Source organism: Eulemur rufifrons, chromosome 8 (genome assembly GCF_041146395.1).
Source record: "Eulemur rufifrons isolate Redbay chromosome 8, OSU_ERuf_1, whole genome shotgun sequence".
Lineage (NCBI taxonomy): Eukaryota > Metazoa > Chordata > Mammalia > Primates > Lemuridae > Eulemur > Eulemur rufifrons.
Genome location: NC_090990.1, coordinates 67,592,576 through 67,612,887, shown reverse-complemented (window position 1 = coordinate 67,612,887; position 20,312 = coordinate 67,592,576). Strand labels below are relative to the sequence as shown.

Genomic DNA, 20,312 nt, shown 5'->3' with positions numbered 1-20,312 from the left:
TAAAAATAAAATAAATTACCTTTAGCACAGAGAATTTAAAATTAAATGTTTAATAGGTAGTAAAATGAGAGGAGAAACAATACATAAAAATTTTAAAAGTAGGTATTACTCAGCTTAACTAAATTATTTCAGGGGCAAAGTCAAGATGAACAGCTAATACTTATACATGTTGTTGAACTACCAGAAGAACAGGAAGTTGAAATTAACAGATATTTTATTGTTTTTATGCTGGTTGTAGAAAGTACAGGTTTTGTGATAAGTGAAGAATTGATCACAGTTCTTTCCTCTCTTCCCTCTCTCAGGTGGGGAGAAATCACTAATTTTGTGGGAAGCTGAGCTGGTGAGCAGCTCCTCCCACCCGCTTAGGGTGGCTTGGGGAGGTGGAATTAAGTCCCAAATAACATATCCGCTAGGAATCCTAAGTGAATCCCTAAGGATATTTTCAGCAATCCTGTTCCTTGTTCACAATGATTAATAATTTCTTTTTTAGGAAATTTATTAAAATATAATTCACATACCATAAAATTCACCCCTTTAAAGTGTATAATTTGGTGGGTTTTCATATATTCAGAGTTCTATAGCCATCATACTATCTAATTTTAGAACATTTTCATCGCCCTGAAAAGAAATCCCATACTCACCAGCAGTCAGTCATTCTCCATTTCTCCCCCACATCACCAGCCCTAGGCAACCACTAATCTACTTCATATGTCTGTGCATTTGCCTATTCTGGATATTTCACATTAATGGAATCATGCAATGTGTCCCCCATTCTTTATTATTTCACTGAGGTTTCTGGAAAACCTACTTAGGATCTATCTAAAAAATCAATCATCTCTAATGTTTCAGATTTATTACAGCATTTTTCCTCTTCTTTTTCCATTACCTGTGCATCATAAATACTTTCAAATATCCATATTAGGTCATACTGAATAAAATGATGTATTGTGGATTTATAAGCTAGTTGACAACAGAATTTGACTTCCAAGGAAGCAGGTTCCTACTTGAATTTCAACTGACTTTGAAGGAGGTATGGCTACAAGATGTTTGACTACACAGATGGTTTTTACATTATCCTCTGATTACAGAATAAAAGAAACTATGCTTCTAGTATGAGTTAACTATGTTTTAGAAACATTATACCTTTTTTCCATTTTTGTAATTAGAAACATCATACATTTTTTGCCATTCTTTAACTATCTTTTAAATTTAACCCATTCTTATTTGTACTGGTAATCCAGTGATTTTTGGTAATCTGTTAAATATGTAATATTTAATACTGGCTTGCCTAAAGCGATTATGATAATCTAATGATATACTTTTATTTTGTTATTCTTATGAATTTTTATAAATGAATACTATGAAAATGTTTACAATTGTATGTCTTATAAAGTATTTTATAAATAGCCTTTTAAAAGTGAGCTTTAAAGTTGAGGAATGATCTTTAGAGAAAACTTTAGTATTTAATGTAAGAGTAGTTGAGTATTGAGTTATTTTATAATAAGAAAGTTTGTTACTTTGCTATCCTTCATAGTCTTACAGTGTAGAATTCTCAGCAGGCATTTAGGACACTTTAATTTTCACCACATTTTGTGTTTGTAGTATTTATGTGTATTATACCTTTCTCTGAGAAAATTGTACTTAAAGAGCTTTTTGTTTTACATGTTATATCTTGGAATGATGATTTAAAGTATTCAGTATAGCATGGTAGAAAGAGCATGGGCTCTAGAATCAGACTGCCTCCATTCAAATCTCAGTCTTACTCATCTCTAGTGGTCTAACCTTATGCAAATGACTTGCCCTCTCTGTGCTTTAATGTTCTCAACTGCAACATGAAGATATTAGTACCCAATGACTAGACTTGTGAAGATGAAATGAAGTCTGTATATATAATTATGCACATGAAATCCTTAGCATATGGTAAGTGCTTAAGAATATTAGCTATTTTATTCTCTGTGGTGTGTGGATATAGGAACAGTGTAAAAGAGCAGAGATAACTTGAGACTGGTCAGCCAGAAATCGTGGTTATGTTCCCTCTCATTCAGTGATTTTCTATATAATGATAAACGAATTTCTTCTCCAGCTTAGCTTTCTGTATATATTATGTGACATGTAAAATAATTTTTATAAAATTTAGAAATACTGTAGTTAAAATCAATGAAGTGTTCTGCAAAAAGTGCAAGTATTTGTTGCATTATAGTTTAGGGGCTAGGAAATAAATATTTTCTATTACTAATTTTTTTATTAGAAAATATAGCAAAAAAATGAATTCTTTATATATGTTGGCTTTAACGGCATTCTTCCTCTTTCCCTGTGCCAGGGTTTTCCAGGTGACTTTGGAGACAGAGGCCCAGCTGGTCTTGATGGTAGTCCTGTGAGTACATTATGATGGTCCAGTCTTGCCTTCTAACATCATTCATCCTCCATAGCAATTGCACTCACCATCCTCATTATCATATTTTTGAGTAAGCACTATTGGCCAGTTTCCTTACCACTCTGCATACTCCAATTTGTGATTTTTCAACATAGGAAATAAGTCAAAAGTGCTTTAGATAAACTTTGTCATGACAGACAATCATTAAAATTATTTGACCATGTTAAGTGTGACTGTGTAAGTAAAATATTAAAAATATGTGATCACAATATTGACTTTTATACATGAAGGTTCTGATAAGCCTCATGTAAACATTGTGCACTAGTGGTCACTCTTTTAAACTCAGACCTGTCATAGATCTACCTTCTTAGTGTTTTATAGAGAAGTTTTCTACTTTGGGATTATCCAAATGTCGATATTCAGATTGAGGAAGAGTTACTGTTCTAAAATTAGTAGTATAATTATATTACCAAAGAATGATGATGGGTTGCTATGTTTTGACAATAGGTGGATATAGCTTCACTTTTTGCCCTCAAAAGCATCCAATAGCTATCCCCCAATCTATGTCATACACATTTTCTTTTCATAAGATTTTAAAGTTCATTAGAATCAACCATAAAAACCTTGTAGCCTAACTTAGGAATAGTTCCTATATTTAGACATATGTAAATCATTAACATAAAGAGTTGGAAATAGTTTATGTTTTACTTCTCTTTCCAAACTATAACTATATTAGCTAATTCAGCAAATTTAGCCAAGGTTTTATTTGTTATAAGGCATGGTAGGTAAGAGAGGAATAGAACTGATTTTCTTATAAATGAGTTGTTAAAAACTTGAATAATGCTGTAAGTAGAATGTTTACCATCTTTTTCTTACCCATGATTCTGAGGAGCTTACCATATCAAGCATAATAAAGTAAGCATTATTTAGGTTTTTTTTTAAGTATCATTTGTGTACTTGAGTACCTAGTGTAAAGCTATCTTATTTAATTTTTTTTTTGTCAGTTACATATACATAAAGTCTCCTAGAGTTAGACTCCTACATTATTTAAAGTTCTCTTTTTGAAATCTGTTCTTCATTTAAAATATAATGCTTCTTGAAAAGCATTTTGAGTCTGTAAAACCTTCAAAATGCAAGAGTAAACTGGCTATTTTTAGTTTATTGGTTTATAATTCCCTATATATGCCTTTATTTCAAAATAGAACTTGAAATGCAAAAATAGTGGGGGTGTACTGTTTATGTTCCTTGTGCCACATGTGACACTGACATGGAGTGAATTAGGAATTAACATTTTAAAGACTATAAAGTATTAATATAATGGCAATGAATTCAAAAGACTGATCATAAACCAGCTGGAAAAATGAATATTGATAATTAAAAAAATATGCTATTTATATAAATAATTTAACAATGATAATTTCTTACATTTGTATGGTGCTTTATAAAAAGTTTTCAATCCCTTTTATACATATGAAAATTTTTATTATGATCTTTTTTTATTTCAGATTATTATGGGGGTACAAATATTTTTGGTTACATGTATCACTTTTATAATGCTTGAGTCAGGGTTATAAGTGTGCCTGTCACCCAGATAGTGTTCATTGTACCCGTTAGATAGGTCTTCACCCATCCCCCACCTTCCCCCATTATGGCCTTTACAACAATGAAAACAGATATTAGTATTCCTGTTTTATAAATTAGAAAAATGAAGCTTAGAGGATTTAAATATGTACTTGAAAAGAGTTGATAGTGTTTTAAACCATCTAAAAATATTTTTTCTAATCCTATATGCTGACCATCAGACTTTTCATACAATATATAGGCTAGTTCTATCCATAATGTTGATTGCTGATGGGATTTACTTCCCTGATTAAATTTATAGAAGGCATAGAGAATTCTATCTCCTAGGCTAGGTAGTAGTCCTAGGATTCAAAAGCATGGAGCACTTTTGAAGAATATAAATTGCCACCACAGATTTACATTTCTCAGGAAGATGTATAAGAGTAGGGAAGTTTCAGAAGTTAGCTGTAGCAGAGGGTAAATTTTGATGTATTCTTTCCTAGAAATGTTTGTCTTCGTTTTCAAAAAATACCCTTAGTAATTGGGAATTATATTTAACAAATTTTGCACATTTCTTTTACAATAGGGACTTGTAGGTGGCATTGGTCCTCCGGGGTTTCCTGGGCTTAGAGTGAGTATCACTAAATCTCATCATTTAAAAAATAAATTTTGTGTAATTTATATTGTTAGATGTATTTTAAAAACTTAGGAAAATGAGAAGTTTTAGTGTCATTGTTGGATATCAACCTTGATTAAATGTATTTTTCAACTAGATGTGAAAATTAGATTAGAAGTATGTATCAAAAAATTAATTCTATTTTATGATAAGCTAAAATAACATATTTCTATAGACTTATATGTATGTATTACTTATACCTGTGTCAGCAATAGATACTTAATCAAGACTAAGTTTCCGCAAAAGCATAAAACATAGAACAGCCATTTCTTTCCTTTGAGATAATCTTCCATACCATCTAGTCTGGAGAGACAAACCTAAACAGAAACGTAGGGCAACTGTAGACTTTTGTCTATAGAATAAAATTGAATAAATGGTTAGGATGAACAAAGGAGCTAGACTTCACCGATGCCATTAAACAGTTTAATAGCTAATTTATTATTATACTAAAAATACAAATGACTGTAATATTTGTCCACCTAATAAGTTTTTATACAGTGAATTCTACTCTGAGTTTCATTGGAGTTTCTGAAGTAGGCAAAGCACAGTTTAATTAAGTTTTTGAGCCCAGATTTGAAGCCCTGTGATCTAAATCCAGAGTCCAAAGTTGTGTTATACTACCTCCTTAAAACTTACACTACCTTAAAATATATATTATCTACCTTAAGAGATTTTTTAGTCTTTTATAAGAAGCTCTAAATGAAGATGGAACACAATGGACCAGTTTTTCTTTGTTTTTTTCCTCCAAACTTAGAATAGAGTTAAGGCTGTAGATAAGTAGCCAATCAATGGGTAGAGAAAGGAAGTAGGTGAAGGGAGTTAAACTCCAAAGATGCTCTTCATACATTCTTCATTTAATTTATTGGCATTGAGTTTATTAGCTTAAAAGCCTCTGTTGTTACTCTTAAGTTTAAGAGCAAAATTTTGATGTGGCCCAAGATGATGTCTAACTTTGGTTTCATTCTTATCTGCATCTTGAGGATATGCTCTGTGCACTAGCAAAGCTGTTCATTCTAGGATGCCATGCAGCATCCCTACTCCAAGGCCTTTGCACTTTGTCTACTTGAAACACTCTCCCTCTGTTTTTCTGCTTAATTAACTCTCATTCATCTTTCAACTTAGGCACAAAGACACAGTGCCTGGCACATGATAGTGTTCAGTAAAAATAACTCAAGAAAAATAACTGGGGTTTTCTATCCTTTCTCTTTGTCTGCTCACCCTTCAGTCGATGAGAAGAGGTTCTACAGAAAAAGAAATGACTAATTGACTAATGATACTGACAATCATCTTTGTCATCCTCATCTCTTCTACATTGATATAGAATACTTTATACTTTTCAAAGTAGTTATATATATATATATATATATATATATATATATATAATTTGTTCCTCAATGAGTTGTAAAATAGATTGAACAGGTATTATTACTTCCATTTTACATTCATTACTTTTTAAAATTAAAACACTGTGAGCACCTACTATATATCTGAACTAGATGCTAGGCCTAAAAATATAACCAAGTTAAGATTCCTATTTTGGCAACATTACAGTCTAATGGCATAGAAGGAAAAATAAGCAATGTCATATATTGTGATTACTGCTATAATAAACTAAATGTAGTATCACTGAGAGAGGAGCAATTTGTGTTATCTCAAAAGTCAGAGTAGACTTCACAAAGAAGATATTTTTTAAACTTTGTCTTGAAGATTATATATGAGTGGGGTGGGGTGGAAAAGGGAATGGGATTCTTTGGGCAGAAGAATGATGTGTTCAAATACACAGAAGACTGGGGAAAAAATGAATGTTTGGGAAATGGAAAGAGAAGTAATGGGATTGTACCTAGGAAGTATGGGGCGTTGAGAGCAGAATGGAAGTGAGGTTTGGAAGTAACTGGGAAGGATTATGAAGAACCTTTATATTCCATAGGAGACAGTTGTCTGCTTGCCCACAGCAGCAGCCTCTGCTTTTTTTCTCAGGTGCTCCCTTCCAGGAAGTATGGTTTCTGACAAGAGATGCTATTGCTTTATCTAAATTATTTTTCCCATGCAGTTGGTTGTTATTGTAATTTGCTTTCTTAGTGACACTAATGATAGTGATTATCGCCCATGAGAATGGTGGGTATGGTTGAAAAGCCCAGTGTGGAACTCACAGTCCTTTCCATAATATACACAATATGTTCACATGAACTCATTAATTGGCCAGTGGCTGCTGTTTTTAATATAAAGAATGTATCCCTTGGGTCTATTTCTTTGACTTTAATTCAAAAGTTCTCTATTTTTTATAGCTCTGACTTTAACTCAAAAGTTCTCTATAATTTATAGCTGTGTGGGATGCTCTTCTGCCTCTAGTGCTATATCCCAGATACCCTTAACGCCCATGCATGGAAATACTTCTTCTGTCCATTCCACCTTCTCATGGGAGATGAATGTTGTAGGTAGGGAATGCTGAGGGACTTTCAGGTTACCTATGTAGAACTGAAAATTGCTTTTAAGCTACCATGGATTGCTCCCAGAAAGCTCTAGTTTCTCAGGACTAGGATTTCAACTCAACTTGTTACGTGCCACAAAAAGCTTGGTGTTTCTTGGAAATTTTTATTCCATGTTATTCAATTTTTACTTTATAATTCTCTGTTTTGTTAAGTCCTTTATGAAATACATGTTTTTTTATATCTCCTAATACTATTTTGTGATTTCCCTTTTAGAGTCACTAAAATGTAAAATAGGATATTGTGCATACAAAGTACATTCATGTGAAGACGCAAGATTAAATGCAGTAATATATTCACTGAAAAAAAAAGTTAAGACTATGACATTGTTCAGGGAGAAAAACAACAGGACACAAAGAAAGATTTTTTTGTTTGTAACATATTTCTTTCCATATATACATGGATTATTTTTACAAAATTTCCAGACAGAGATGTTTATTGTATTTTTTGAACCTATCATAAGTTTTAAAGCTATGAACTTTGAATAAACTAGCCATGGTAACCATCAGAATAACTTTTTCCTATTGACAGAATTTGAAATTATAAGCAATGATGTATTCATGTTGCATATCTATTAAGTGGGAAAGTATTACCCTTTGCCTCTAACAGTCTCATGTATTTCATGATTAAAGATGTTGGAAATGATTTATCTTAGTTGTATTTCACAGACTTTAAGACTCACCCAAAAGTAAAGATGTCATATTTTCCATTCTGAAATTTGTATTATGTAAATGTAGACTATTAGAAATGCTGTTTATTGGGAGATAGAGCTGTAGAAATCACTGTTTAAAATTTTATTTTTAAGTTAATTAATTCCTTCAGTGTTCATTCTACACTTTATTTCAAAACTCTTATGTACTAGTTACTATATTGGACCTGAGAAATAAAAATTGAATGAAACATGCTTCTGCTCTCACAATGTGCACAGACTAGGAAGACAGAAAAAAAGTATAGTTCAGTGCACTAAGTAGTGTAGTAGAAGGACATTCCAGTACTGGTAACCATATCTTCAAAGGCTCTGAGTGTGTGGTAAGGGAGAGCGTGGAAAACAGTCGTTGTGGCTAGAATGTAGGATTTGGGGGAGGGAGAAGGGATGGGATAGGGGTGGGAAGACACATGGAAGATGAGGAGCCTGGAAGGATTGGTGGAAGCCCGAGGTAGAGAGGGCCTGGGATGCTATCCTGAGAAATATGGAGTCTAACTAACAGGGGCAACATTTTCAGCATTTCACAAATACAACTTTAAAAATTCCCTAACATTTGAAAATGATACAAGAGAAGTTTGAATCAACTTGTTCTAGGATGAAGAATGATACGGAAGCCAGGCATAGAGAGGTAGTGAGAGAAAGGACACTGAAGGCCTCAGTGACACAGAAATTATCACTGATCCCAAACCTTCAAGGGATGCCATGTTTTCTTCAAATTTTTCTTTAGACTATACTTATTGGTGCTATTTTCCTTTGTCTTCTAAAATTACCTATTAAAAGAGTTTTCCTAAGTCTCTTGCTTGCAGGAGACCAACAGTGGTAGTTATGTTTTTGAGGACTTGGAGCATTAAATTGAGAACCTTGACATTAGAGACTACGTCCTTTATATCTTTTCTTCTTCAACACTACAGTGTCTGGTAGATATTATGCCTAGTAAGTATTAAATAATGAATAAATTAGATAATCTCAGAAAAGTAGAGCCTTTTGTTTAATACTCAGTTTATCCCTGAAATTATGGTAAATTTTCTTATTCTGCAAATTTCAAATCATAAAATCAAATCATTGGAATGCCTGGCACATAGCAACTGCTCAATAAATATTTGCTGAATAAATGAATAAAATAAATATCTAAGACAGTCAAATAAAGTATTTATTGAATACTTCCTGGGAACATGGCAGTAAAATATTTAAGATGTTATCTAGTTGGAGAAATGCTATAGGATGAAAGTCATGGGCAGTATTATAGGAGTTCAAAGGAGGAAAGAATCCTTGTGGACTAGACCAGTATGAGAAGGTTTCAGGAAAGGGGATGGACTTCACTAAAGCTTGAAAGGTTGGTATGATTTATAAATGTGGAGAGGAAAAGAAGTTGTTGAAGAACAAGGCATGTGTGGGAGCTTAATGAGATGACTGTTTTGGGTTCATTCGTTTCTTAATTAATTCTGTCACATTCTCTTTCTAATCCTAGTAAATGCTTAGTGATGCCTTTCTTATTGTTTTCAGGGCAGTGTTGGGTCTGTGGGACCAATTGGACCTTCTGGAATTCCTGGCCCAATGGTATGGTTCAATTTATATAATGGGCATTTCTCTTAAATTTCCCTGTGATGTCACAAAATATCACCTTTTCTTTTAGGGCCTTTCAGGGAATAAGGGACTACCTGGAATCAAAGGTGATAAGGTGATTTAAATATTAACATTATCATAAAGATAATTTCTAATGACATTTGTCTTTTTCTTTCTTTTGGGTCAACACAACTTATAAAATATTATATTTTTATTTATGGGGTCTAATTTGTACTATCCATTATATTAATTTCTCTCAGAAGTAGGAAAAATAGAGAAATTATGCTTCTATAATTAACATTTGCTTTCTTATGATATTGCCACATTTGTGATGCTTAAGTGTCTTTGTATGAAATTGTGCTTTCTAGGGTGAACAAGGCATTGCAGGAGAGCCGGGAGAACCAGGGTATCCTGGAGACAAGGTAACATTTTTACTATTATTTTTTCCTTTTTTTTTTTTAGACAGAGTCTTGCTCTGTCTCCCAGTCTAGAGTGCTGTGACATCATCGTAGCTCACTGTAACCTCAAACTCTGGGGCTCATGTGATCCTGCTGCCTCAGCCTCCCAAGTAGCTGGGACTACAGTTGTGCGCCATCACGCCTGGCTAATTTTTCTACATTTTTTTAGAGATCAGGTCTCGCTCTTGCTCGGGCTGGTCTCAAACTCCTGGCCTTAACCAATCTTCCTGCCTTGGCCTCCCAAAGTGCTAGGATTACAAATGTGAGCCACTGCACCTGGCCACATTTTTACTATTAATTTTATGTAAATATGAAAAAGTATAAATTCAAAAGAGAGGAGTGCTCATTATTTTATCTATGTATTTTGTTAGGATACATTATCAATATGGTTTTGAGTTTTTGTTTAAAACAAATTTTTCTCAATTTTTTTAGTATACCTCCATGAATTTTTTTTTAGTACTTTGTAAATAGAGGTATGTCTGCCTTTTGTGATGTATTAACTTTCTCTTCCCTCTACTATTCTCTTCTTTTAGGGTGCTGTTGGTTTGTCAGGACCACCAGGGATGAGAGGAAAGCCAGGACCTTCAGTAGGTTTGAACTTTTGCTTTGTTCTTTATGATTATTAGAATGCAGGCCATGGCATGAGTCTTGATATTATTGATGTATATAGGATATAAGCCTACTGGTCTTGTATTTTCTCTCTTCAGTTTTAGAATATAGCTAATCCCTTAATGATTTAGTTCACATTCCATAGACTATTGTACCTTCCTTACGTCTAATCCCTAGCCAACACCAAGTTTCAGTGAGGTCTAAAGAGCTTAGTTATGTTATTCCTCTGGATGCTCTATTATAGACAGTATTTAAATTAAACAATGGGCTTTTAAGACAAAAATATAAAGCATCTTAAATAATATTTTGACTTTTTCAAATATCAGTTTTATTAAGGAAACATTCTGAAAAAATCATAGCATGTCACACTCTATTGTGGGCTCAAATATTCTAATTCCTTGTCTTTTTTCTAACCCTTAGGCATCTATTAGATGAAAGAAGAAGAAACTTTATATCATAGTTAACATAAAATCCAACAAATTATAAATGTAAAATTACTTAATAATTAATATCACTTAAAGAAAATGATTAAAACATGAGTCAAAATATATCTCTGAATATTAAAAATCATAATAATTATTATAACTAACATTTACTGAGTATTTACAAAGTTCTAGGCAGTATTTTAAGGACTATGGATCTAATATAATCCTCACAACAATTGTATGAAGTTGCTACTATTATTATTCCTATTGTATATATTAAGGAAATTGAGACACAGAGTGTTAGATAATTTGCTCTAGGCCCCATAGTTAGTAGCTGGCCATCTAGGAAAACCTAGGCAATCAGGTATGTCAGAGCCCGTGCTCTTTCCCACTAAGTCATACTGTTTTAGGGTTTAATATTTTAAGATTGTTTTAGGGTTTTAATATTCATTACAACTCTAAGAAAGTGAAGATGATTATAGGTATAAAAATTAGATAAAGGTGATTATAATGTGTTAATGTAACATTAAGATGTACATTTAAAAACAAGAGTGCTGTTTTCCTGAGAAGTTTATCATGTTCCTTCTAACTCCACTCTCCCATCTCTGGATTGTTTAATTTTGCACCTCAGGAAGCAGTGTTAAGTCACAGAACTTTATGTACCCCATTCTTTGTGACTTCTAACAGTGACAGCATTTTATGTACATCTCTCAGGAATTATTTAAACTGTAGAATAATTTTTGGTATCTGGTTGATGAAATGTTAGTGGTGACCTTTGCTTTTACTAGTTTTTTGCCCTGGACTTATAGCAGTGAACCCAGTCAGGCATGTACCCAGACTTGTACCCTTGAGTTGAATCTTAGAAACCTCAAAGTGCATAAATAGGGTCATGAGATTAGGTCATGAAGCTAAAAAATAGCTTCTGTTTTTCAAGGATGATTCTAAACCATATGACAGGGACCTCTGATATCTGCAGTGATTGGCAAAATAAGACTCTAACTTTTTACATCTTCATTTTTTTTCTAATGTGACAGTTTTCTAAACCTTTGATATAAGAGGAAATGATACAACACATTATCTAAAGCCAATACTAACAAGTAAATGATATGACTATTATTCTCTTACGCTTCACAATTAATTTCTTGAAAAAGCTAGAGTCAAATATACTTACACAAGGCTAATCATTTTAATGTTCCTTACTCTTTGATTCAATGTATATTGATAACATGTTTATGGGAGGAAAAAAATCACTGCTCTGAGAGACAGAGACTTGGATTCAAGTCTTAGCTTTGACACTTAACCTGCTGTGACTGTGGGTATTTAACCACGATGGTATCTAGTTTCTCATGTTTCAAATTAAAGGCAGACTATATCATGTTTAAGGTTCCTTATTAGCCCTGTGACTGTGATATTTTTCTCTTTTAGTAATAGTGCATATCAATATTTTGCTAGTCTGAACTAAAGAAGAGACAGAGAACCCATTTCACCTTTAACACATTATCTTAAAACCTTTTTTTCCAGAAAGAAACTGCAAGAAATGCTAATAGGGTTCTTTTAGGGCAGGGAGCAAGAGATGGTGAGAGTGAGGCTTTTACTTGCTCATTTTTTACTATTTCTGTACTATTCTAATAAAAAAAAATAATGTCAACAGGGATTACTTTGGCAGGGAGATAATTGATTATTGTTTATTTTATCAAACCTTTGAAAAATATACACTTTAGGTTGAAAATAGGATAGCAACTCATGAATTAATATTGGTGGGATGGCCTTCCTTGTCGTTAGTCTCTCACTTCTTTATTACTTGTTTTATCTTATTAATAGAAAAAATTATAGATATTTGACCTGGAAACCTTTCCTAGTTATTGGAAGGAGACACCTGTTTGCTGAAAAGTTGCTTATGCAGAATCAATTATCATATTAAGAAACAAACTATCACACTCAATTGTACAAGTTACTGCCTACCTAAAACATTTGTTTACTATCATGGAAAGAATACCAAGAATGTCTTTCCTATTTTATAGATCCTATTTTTGATTTTCTGTCATTTAAGATATTGCTGTTACAGATATTGTTTCCAAACAGATCTAATTTGTAACGTGAAAGAATATTTTCAAGATATAAGAAAGAATGTCCTGATCTGGAACATTTTTACAATTCTGGAATAGGGAAGCTTTTGCTCTGCAAGTATTCAAAATATAGAGAAAATTACCACTACGAAGTGACTAGTAAAACTCTTTTCTTGAGACAATTCTTATGCTCTTTCCATATTTTAACTAGAAGTTTTTGTCATTTATCAAGGTTTACTTAATATTACTCAATTCTCTAAAGGTCACTTGAGAACTCAGTTTTATAAAGGAATTTTGTCATTCACAAGACACTTGCAGTTGAAGTTTTGTAAAATGAAGAATTATTTTAAAGAACAAATGAAGTTATTCCACAATTTATGTTTTTAAATATCTGGTTGTCAACCAGTTTTTCTGAAAATAAAGCCCTAGGGTACGCAGTTTTTTCTTGTTTGAAAATTTAGCTTCTTAGCTGGATTTTGCCACTAGAGGGCCTCAGTGAAAACCCCATCTCTATCTCTTTAAGAGAGGTGCTTGTCATTTTAAGAACTTAAGGCTCTCTTACATATTGATTCTGATGGATCTCAGATTTTGTCATTGTTTATTTGGAAATGGAAACTTAAATGAGCCTTTGCATAATATTTCATTACCTTTCTATAGATCTGATTGCGGTAGTTATATTGTATCCTGTTTTATGTCCAGATACCTCAAGCACTGAGCATGGATTCGATGCATGTGGAAAACTGTGCTTTAGTTCTTGGAAAATAATTCTATATTATATCTTGAAATTTTGTGTATTCTGAGGCCTAGAAACTTAACATGACAGAAATAATGAACTTGATAGTTATTCTTATGAAAATGGGTGTCTATATTCTACTGTTCTTCCCTATTCCGTACTTTCATCTCCTGAGAGCATCGCCAGCCTTCTCTAGTTTCAGGCTTTATACCCACTTCTCTCTCCTCTCACTTTCTTCTCTGGCCCTGTTTTCACATCTTTAATATGAATGTCAGAAACTGGCTTCAGAAATACTGAAACTGAAACCTCTAAACTTCAATTAAAGGATCAAAACAATCTAGGAATTCTATTAATAGGTATCAGCCAGAAGAGGAGTAAGAATATGGAAAAGAAGGATTAATAATTGTAAAAGTAGTTGGCATTTAATAAGTACTTCATGTGCTAGTCACTGTGCTTAGCACTTTACATATATTGTCTCATTTAATCCTTGCAATGACTCTTTGAGAATGTTAGTACTGTTATTGTTACTATTTTATTGATGAGAAAACTGGGGTTTAGAGAGATTGAGCAACAAGGATTTCAATCCAGGTTAGTCTTAATTACTAATCCAGGCCACTTACAGTATCAAAGGGGAGAGGAATTTTCAGAGACAGTCCTAGGACTCTGGTTATTTATAAAAGCAGTTCCTCATCTGGAGTTCCTTACTTTGTTGAGTCAAGCTTTATTGTCTTACCTCTGGGAAACACACACACACATGCCCACACACATACACTTTTTTGCTTGACTTGAGCACTTACCTCATTAATTTGTTTATATCTCTAACACTTAAGAATAAATATATATTAAATCTATAAACATTTTATTTAAATTAGTTTTGCAGTAATGATGGTTACTAATTAAATCCCTGAAAAGTCATTAGAACTTTTTTTGATATAATGTAATGAGTGCTATTTGCTTACCATATGCCTGTTTCCTCTTTTAATTGTATTTATTAAGTTAATGTTTATACTTTGATTCTTCTCTTCCATTTTAGGGCCAAACAGGTGACCTAGGACTCCAAGGACCATCTGGCCCTCCAGGACCAGAGGTAAAATACTGATGGAAAGATAATAAATTTGAAACAAAATGGTGGAAGTTAAACTTGATTTTTGAAACGTGTTTTAACATAGTATGCTTAAGAGTCTCTTTAAAGTTTATATCTGTGTAAATAGTTTGGACTAAATTTTCCATTATGTCAAGAGGTACGCAACAGTGATCCTAAGGAAACAGAAAAAGGTATTAGTCACATTTGACCCTGATTATATCAAGTTGATTTGTGTGTTCTGTATAACCACTGTTAAGAACACACAAATCAACTTTCAGGATGTAAACACCACTGAATTGTTAATGCAAAATGCTTCTAATTCTTGCTATATTCATATATATCACTTGGATCTCATACAGTGTTCTAGAATAAATACAATTAAGTATGTAGTACATATATCAAATTTGTTTGTATATTCTGGAAAACTTTGACTTTAGCTTAATGCTTAATATAAAGTGGCTTTTTTTTCTGAAAGTTGACATAGACCATAAGCTTCTGAGATGAAACATTTGGGATTTTTTTAATCATATTATGAATCAAAGATATACTACATGGAGATGAAGGTTCTGAAGGTCACTCTAGTTTCAGAAATATGTAACAAAAATATATGCATGTGTGTGTGTATTTTTAGACACACACACATATAAATATACATAGACCTCTAATTCAGAGTCTTAGATGCAACAGTAAAGCTGAGAAAATGAATTTGGCTTCAGAATAAATAAATCAGAGCAATAAAGTCTCCATAGTCTCAGAGCAGTAGGCAGAGTTTCTAGGAATAGTATCGTACTGATGCTTTCTCCTCTTTGTAAAGCGTAAGAGCTACTTCTGACTCCACAGCTGTCTTTTAAGGTTGACTGATTTCTTCAGCAAATGCCTACTCTTCCTTATTGTCTAATTTAAAAACACATTAGATATTGATAGTTCAAAACTGTACAAAACTACATTGTACTTAGTTTTATAATAGCTAATAGGAAGTAAAATGTAGTATATTGATGTCATCATTGTAAGAAGGAAAGTGTTGTGAGTGATTAAAACTTCAGATTAATATAAGGTTATCTCTTTATATGAGCCTGCATTCTTTATTTTAATCATTGTTAATGAAAACTTTCCTGGAATGAATAGTACTTACCTGTCTTCTCATACTGAGGATATAGACTATAATTTAACTTTCATTTTGCTTAAAGGCTATTTTTATGACTGTGAATTGTCCTGTTACAAATGCAGTGACAGATGGTGTTTGCCCTAGGAAGGACTGTGTTGCTTCCTTGCTATCAGTATGGTTTGGGGTCATTTTCTTCTGTCTCATAAAGCTTGGTTAAAGGATACATGAGCAATATTTTCACTTACTACTTGATCTTCCAAAGATATTTCTTTTTTTCTGTATTTTCTTTGAAATTTTATAATTTGCCATCAACATTCAAAACATTATTTCATTATCTTTGATACTACTGATACAAAGTCCTGAGCCCAACCTTGTCAGACTATTCCCATTTTCCTCTTCACTTGTATTAAATTTTTTCATGGGGCTAAAGATGTAACTTGTACTATCTCAAGAACTGGTGCAAGATTGTTTTGAGAAATGAAGCCTAATCCAAAGATTATCACTTTTTCTTGATCATAAAAATACAGTACATAGGCAACCATATATGATGTAACACTTTTATCCATATCCTTTTCAACATTAAGCTTTTAATAAAATTGCAGGCCCAAGAATTTAAAATAGTATGTTTAATAGTAAATCAAGCCTGAAAAGTTTCTGTTTGCACAGCGAGTGAATTTTCTCAGGTAAAGCTTGTCATGTGTTTCACTAAATTTACACTTTATCCTGTAGGTGTTGACCGAAGATTTCTAAGCAAGGGAATGGAATCATCAGTCAGGCTTGTGCTTTAGATGTATGTGCAGTAGCAGGGGGAAAGGCAAAAGAGAAAGAGGAAAGAGAGGTGACAAGGAGACTAATTGAGGGCTATTTAAAAAGTTAATGCAGTAGAGAAGGGGATTAATGACAAGGTCCTGTGACAATAGAGAGGAAAGCATAGCTTCAAGAGAGAATTAGAAAATATAATTCGTAGCACATAAACTATTCAGTTCAGTTCATTCCATTTGTGAGACAGAGGTGTAAAAGAGGGTAGAATGTGGATCATCATTCTAAAAATAAAGGAAGAGGAGAAGGAGCAGGAGGAAATTCAAGGTAGTTGGAAATAATGCTTTAGTTTTGAATCTGTTAAGGCTGTAATGCGTATAGGACATATACAAAATTAGTCTAATAAATGTATAGAAACTGTAGGCCTGAAGCTCAGAGGAGAAGAGTAGACTAGAGACACATACTTATATAATCATCCACAATGAAGTGTTAGATGAAGTAATTGTAATAGATGAAATCATTTATGGTGAGTTTATAAAACAAGGTTTGAAAATATTAATACTATACTTGGAAACTTACCCCCAGAAGGCTGCACTCTTTGTCTACAGTGCAATAAGGTTTTAAGTTGTTAATAAATGGGTGGTAATATAAATTTTGGTAGATGAAAAACACACTCCTAAATAACTCTTGGTCTGGAGAGAAAAAAATCACAATGGAAATTAGAAAATATTTAGAACTGAATGAGAACAAATCATTATAAAAACTTGAGAATTGCAGCTAAAGCAACACTTAGAGGGAAATTTACAGACAAATCTATTTCTTTCAAAAGAAAGGAAGATAAATGAGTTTTGTAGGTCATAATTGTACAGATTTGTTTCAAAAGGAGAAAGAAATTGAAAGAGGTCAAACAGGGTAGGGTGTGTTTTCTCTGAGATTTAGGAGACTAAATCTGAAGAGTAAGAGGAAGGTGTATGAGGAGGGAGCAAGAGGAGTTCTGTGAAAATTAAGAATGACTGGGGAGTAATAAAATAATTTCTGAGTTGTGTTAAGGTTGGAATGTAAAAGGCTTTTGCTCAAAATATAACCACAAAGCCCTGCAAGTTTTGTTGGAAGTGGATTTCAGATTTGAATCCAAACTTCTTACTGGCCAAAACAATGAAAGGGGATCAGTTATGGGATTCCCCTCTCCTGGATAAAAACATATTAATTATTCCAAAGGAGAGTAGCAATTCTTTGTGTGATTTCCATTTTTCAGTATAGATAGATTGTTTGTTTTGTTTAATTTTTTTTTTTTTTTTTTTTTTTTTTTAATCGGGAGGGAGTCACTCTGTTACCCAAGCTGGTGTTCAGTGGTGTGATCATAGCTCACTGCAGCCTCAAACACAGGGCTCAAGCGATTCTTCTGCCTCAGCTTCCTGAGTAGCTGGCACTACGGGTGTGCGCCACAACACCCGGCTATTTTTTTTTTTATTTTATGTAGAGATGGGATCTCACTGTGTTGCCTAGGTTGGTCTTGCACTCCTGGCCTCAAGCAATCCTCATGCCTTGGCCTTCCAAAGTGCTGGCATTACAAGTGTGAGCCACCACACCCGGCTGCATTTTTTGGTATAGATAAATGTTATAATGCCAAAATGTAATTATTCAGTAAAAATAATTCTATTAGGGCCCAAAATGATGAAAGCTAAGTATATACCTCTGTGATAACATTTGTTAATTACTAGATGATAAAAGGTTTAAGTTAATATGTGAAAAGTACAGTATTTTGGAGTTAATATCTTTTTAAAAAATTATTATGGGTACTTAATAGTTGTATATCTTTATAGGGTACATGTGATGTTTTGATATAGGCATACAATGTGAATTAATCAAATAAGAGTAATTGGGATATCCATCATCTTAGGTGTTTAACATTTATTTCTGTTAGGAATGTTCCAATTCCACTCTTTTACTTATTTTAAACTATTACCTAACTTATTGTTGATTGTAGTCACTGTGTTATGCTATCAAATATTGTTTGTTCTATCTAACTATATTTTTGCACCCATTAACCATCCCCACTTTATTCCCCTCCTCCCATTACCCTTCCCAATCTCTGGTAACCATCATTCCATTCTCTGTTTCTATGAGATTAATTGTTTTTAATATTTAGCTCTCACATATGAGTAAGGACATGTGAGATTTGTTTTTCTGTGCCTGGCTTATTTCACTTAACATAATGTTCTCCAGTTTTGTCCATGTTGTCACAAATGGCAGGATTTTATTCTTTTTTGTGGCTATATATTAATAATATTCCATTGTATATGTGTACCACAATTTCTTTACCCATTCATCCACTGATGGACAATTAGGTTGATTCCACATCTTGGCTATTGTGAATAGTGCTGCAATTAACATAGGGGTGGAAGTATCTTTTCAATATACTGAATTTCCATCCTTTGGATATATACCCAGCAGTGGAATTGCTGAGTCAAATGGTAGTTCTATTTTTAGTTTTTTGAGGAACCTCTATGCTGTTTTCCATAGTGGTTGCACTAATTCACATTGCCACCAACAGTGTATAAAGTTCCCCTTTCTTTACATTCTTGCCAGCATTCGTCATTGCTTGTCTTTTTGATAAAAACCATTTTAACTGGGGTGAGGTGATATCTCATTGTAGTTTTGATTTGCATTTCTCTGATGACTAATAATGTTGAGCATTTTTTCATATACCTGTTGGCCATCTGTATGTCTTCTTTTGAGAAATGTCTATTCAGATCCTTTACCTATTTTTTAATTGGATTATTTGTTTTTTTCCTATTAAGTTGTTGGAGCTCCTTATATATTCTAGTTAATAATCCATTGTCAGATGGATAGTTTGCAGATATTTCCTCCCATTCTTGGGTTGTATCTTTACTTTGTTGATTGTTTTCTTTGCTGTGCAGAAACTTTTTAGCTCAACGTGATCCCATTTGCCCAATTTTTCTTTGGTTACCTGTGCTTTGGGGGTATTACTCAAGAAGTCTTTTTGTAGACCAATGTCCTGAAGCATTTCCCCACTATTTTCTTTTAGTAGTTTCAGAGTTTCATGTCTTAAATTTAAGTCTTTAATCTGTTTCAATGTTATTTTTGTATACGGTGAGACATAAGGGTCTAGTTTCATTCTTCTGCATATGGATATCCAGTTTTCCCAGCATCATTTATTGAAGAGACTGTTCTTTCCCCACTGTATGTTCTTGAAACCTAATTCTTGTTTTCTGTAGGACCTTTTCTTTATCTGTGACCTTTAGAGGCTTGATTATTAAATACCTTGAATTAGTCTTGTTTGGGTTAAATCTGGTGTTCTATGACCTTTTTGTACCTGAATATTGATATCTTTCTCTAGGTTTGGAAAGTTCTCTGTTATCATTTCTTTAAATAAACTTTCTATCCCAATCTCTCTTTCTACCTCCTTTTTAAGGCCAATAACTCTTAGATTTCCCCTTTTGAGGCTATTTTCTAGATGTTGTAGGCATGCTTCATTTCTATTTATTCTTTTTTCTCTTCTGACTGTGTATTTTTAAGTAGCCTGTCTTCAAGCTCAATAATTATTTCTTCTGCTTGGGTGAGTCTGTTGTGGAGACACTCTCATGCATTTCCAAGTTTGTCAATTGAATTCTTAAGCTCTAGAATTACTCCTTGATTTTTTTTTTAATTATTTCAATCTCTTTGTGAAATTTCTCTCATAGGCTT

General features: G+C 33.1%; 1 protein-coding gene across 2 annotated transcripts in view; it reads left to right on the top strand.

Annotated features, from left to right (window-relative positions):
- COL24A1 (collagen type XXIV alpha 1 chain) overlaps positions 1-20,312 on the top strand; it is a 331,682-nt gene that overhangs the window by 98,186 nt on the left and 213,184 nt on the right. For both annotated transcript variants that reach the window (XM_069478155.1, XM_069478156.1), the window contains exons 13-19: positions 2,321-2,374; positions 4,521-4,565; positions 9,306-9,359; positions 9,436-9,480; positions 9,734-9,787; positions 10,357-10,410; positions 14,690-14,743. In XM_069478155.1, the coding sequence (XP_069334256.1) occupies positions 2,321-2,374; positions 4,521-4,565; positions 9,306-9,359; positions 9,436-9,480; positions 9,734-9,787; positions 10,357-10,410; positions 14,690-14,743 (360 nt within the window). The remainder of the gene's footprint in view (positions 1-2,320; positions 2,375-4,520; positions 4,566-9,305; positions 9,360-9,435; positions 9,481-9,733; positions 9,788-10,356; positions 10,411-14,689; positions 14,744-20,312) is intronic.